The sequence below is a fragment of the Alligator sinensis genome, unplaced genomic scaffold (assembly GCF_000455745.1).
Source record: "Alligator sinensis unplaced genomic scaffold, ASM45574v1 scaffold637_1, whole genome shotgun sequence".
In the NCBI taxonomy this organism is placed as follows: domain Eukaryota; kingdom Metazoa; phylum Chordata; order Crocodylia; family Alligatoridae; genus Alligator; species Alligator sinensis.
Genome location: NW_005842368.1, coordinates 124201 through 125185, shown reverse-complemented (window position 1 = coordinate 125185; position 985 = coordinate 124201). Strand labels below are relative to the sequence as shown.

General features: G+C 63.7%; 1 protein-coding gene across 3 annotated transcripts in view; it reads right to left on the bottom strand.

The window, feature by feature from the left end:
* Positions 1–6: 6 nt before the first annotated feature.
* The window catches only part of ADCY3 (adenylate cyclase 3), a 58034-nt gene continuing 57055 nt past the window's right edge, over positions 7–985 (bottom strand). For all 3 annotated transcript variants that reach the window (XM_025210725.1, XM_006029245.3, XM_006029246.3), the window contains exon 20: positions 7–498. In XM_025210725.1, coding sequence (XP_025066510.1) covers positions 316–498 — 183 coding nt within the window. In that variant the 3' untranslated portion in view covers positions 7–315. The remainder of the gene's footprint in view (positions 499–985) is intronic.

Genomic DNA, 985 nt, shown 5'->3' with positions numbered 1-985 from the left:
GTCCATGCCCGCGGCAGCGAGGGGCATGCAGGGGGGTCCTGGAGGATGCCATCAAGCCCTTTCTCACCCATGGTCTCCGCTGGGCTCCGCGACAGGCGAAGCACGAGTCAAGCAGACCCCCCCCTCTTCAAGAAAACCTCCAGGAAACAAGGGTCACGCAAGGGGTTGGGTATCTTGGGACTCTAAACGGTAGGTGTGGAAGGGGGTTACCCTCGGCCAGGTCCCACAGAGCGCAAGGCGCTCCGAACCGGCCGCCTTTGGCGTCAGGCAGGCACTGGGCATTGTCGGTGGGCGGGTGCCCGGGGGCCGGCCCCCTCAGGAGCTGTCGACCACCTGGTGGGGCAGCGTGATGGAGGAGCCATTGATGAAGGAGCCCTGCTTCTCGCGGCCCTTGAGGAAGAAGGTCAGCAGCTCCCCCTTGCCCTTGACGAAGATGGTGCCGCGGCGCACGAAGCGGAAGCCGTACTCCTTGAGGATGACGTGGGTCTCCTCCACCACCTGGGGGGGCCGGCAGAGGCAGGCTGTCAAGGCTGGCAGAAGCCCTGTGGCTGCCTTCCCTGGGCTGTGCCCTGGACACCTTCCCGGAGAGCTCCTTGCCTGCCTGCTGCAGTCACGGCTCGGTTTTTCCGAGGCATAGCTGCCCCCTCCCTCCCCAGAGAGATGAAGAGTGGCTCCACGAGGGCACTAACACTGCACTGGAGCCAAGGGCAAAGGGCGTGCCTGTGTCCTGTGGCAACTGGCACACTGTCTGCCCCAGCCCTTGCCCTGCTCCCTCCTCAGCTGCTTTGGTTTCCTTCACTCCACCCCATCTTTTCTGCCTTCCTCTCAGCTTCCCTTCCTCTCCTGGAACAGCCACTGATCAGCACAGGTGCGTTCATGCTCCAGACCTGGCTCCATCGGTTGGATTCCCCTCCCAGCCCCCCGCATTGAGTCTTGTGTCCAGCACTACTGCACTCCCCCGTTCCTGACTCATCTGCAGCACCGA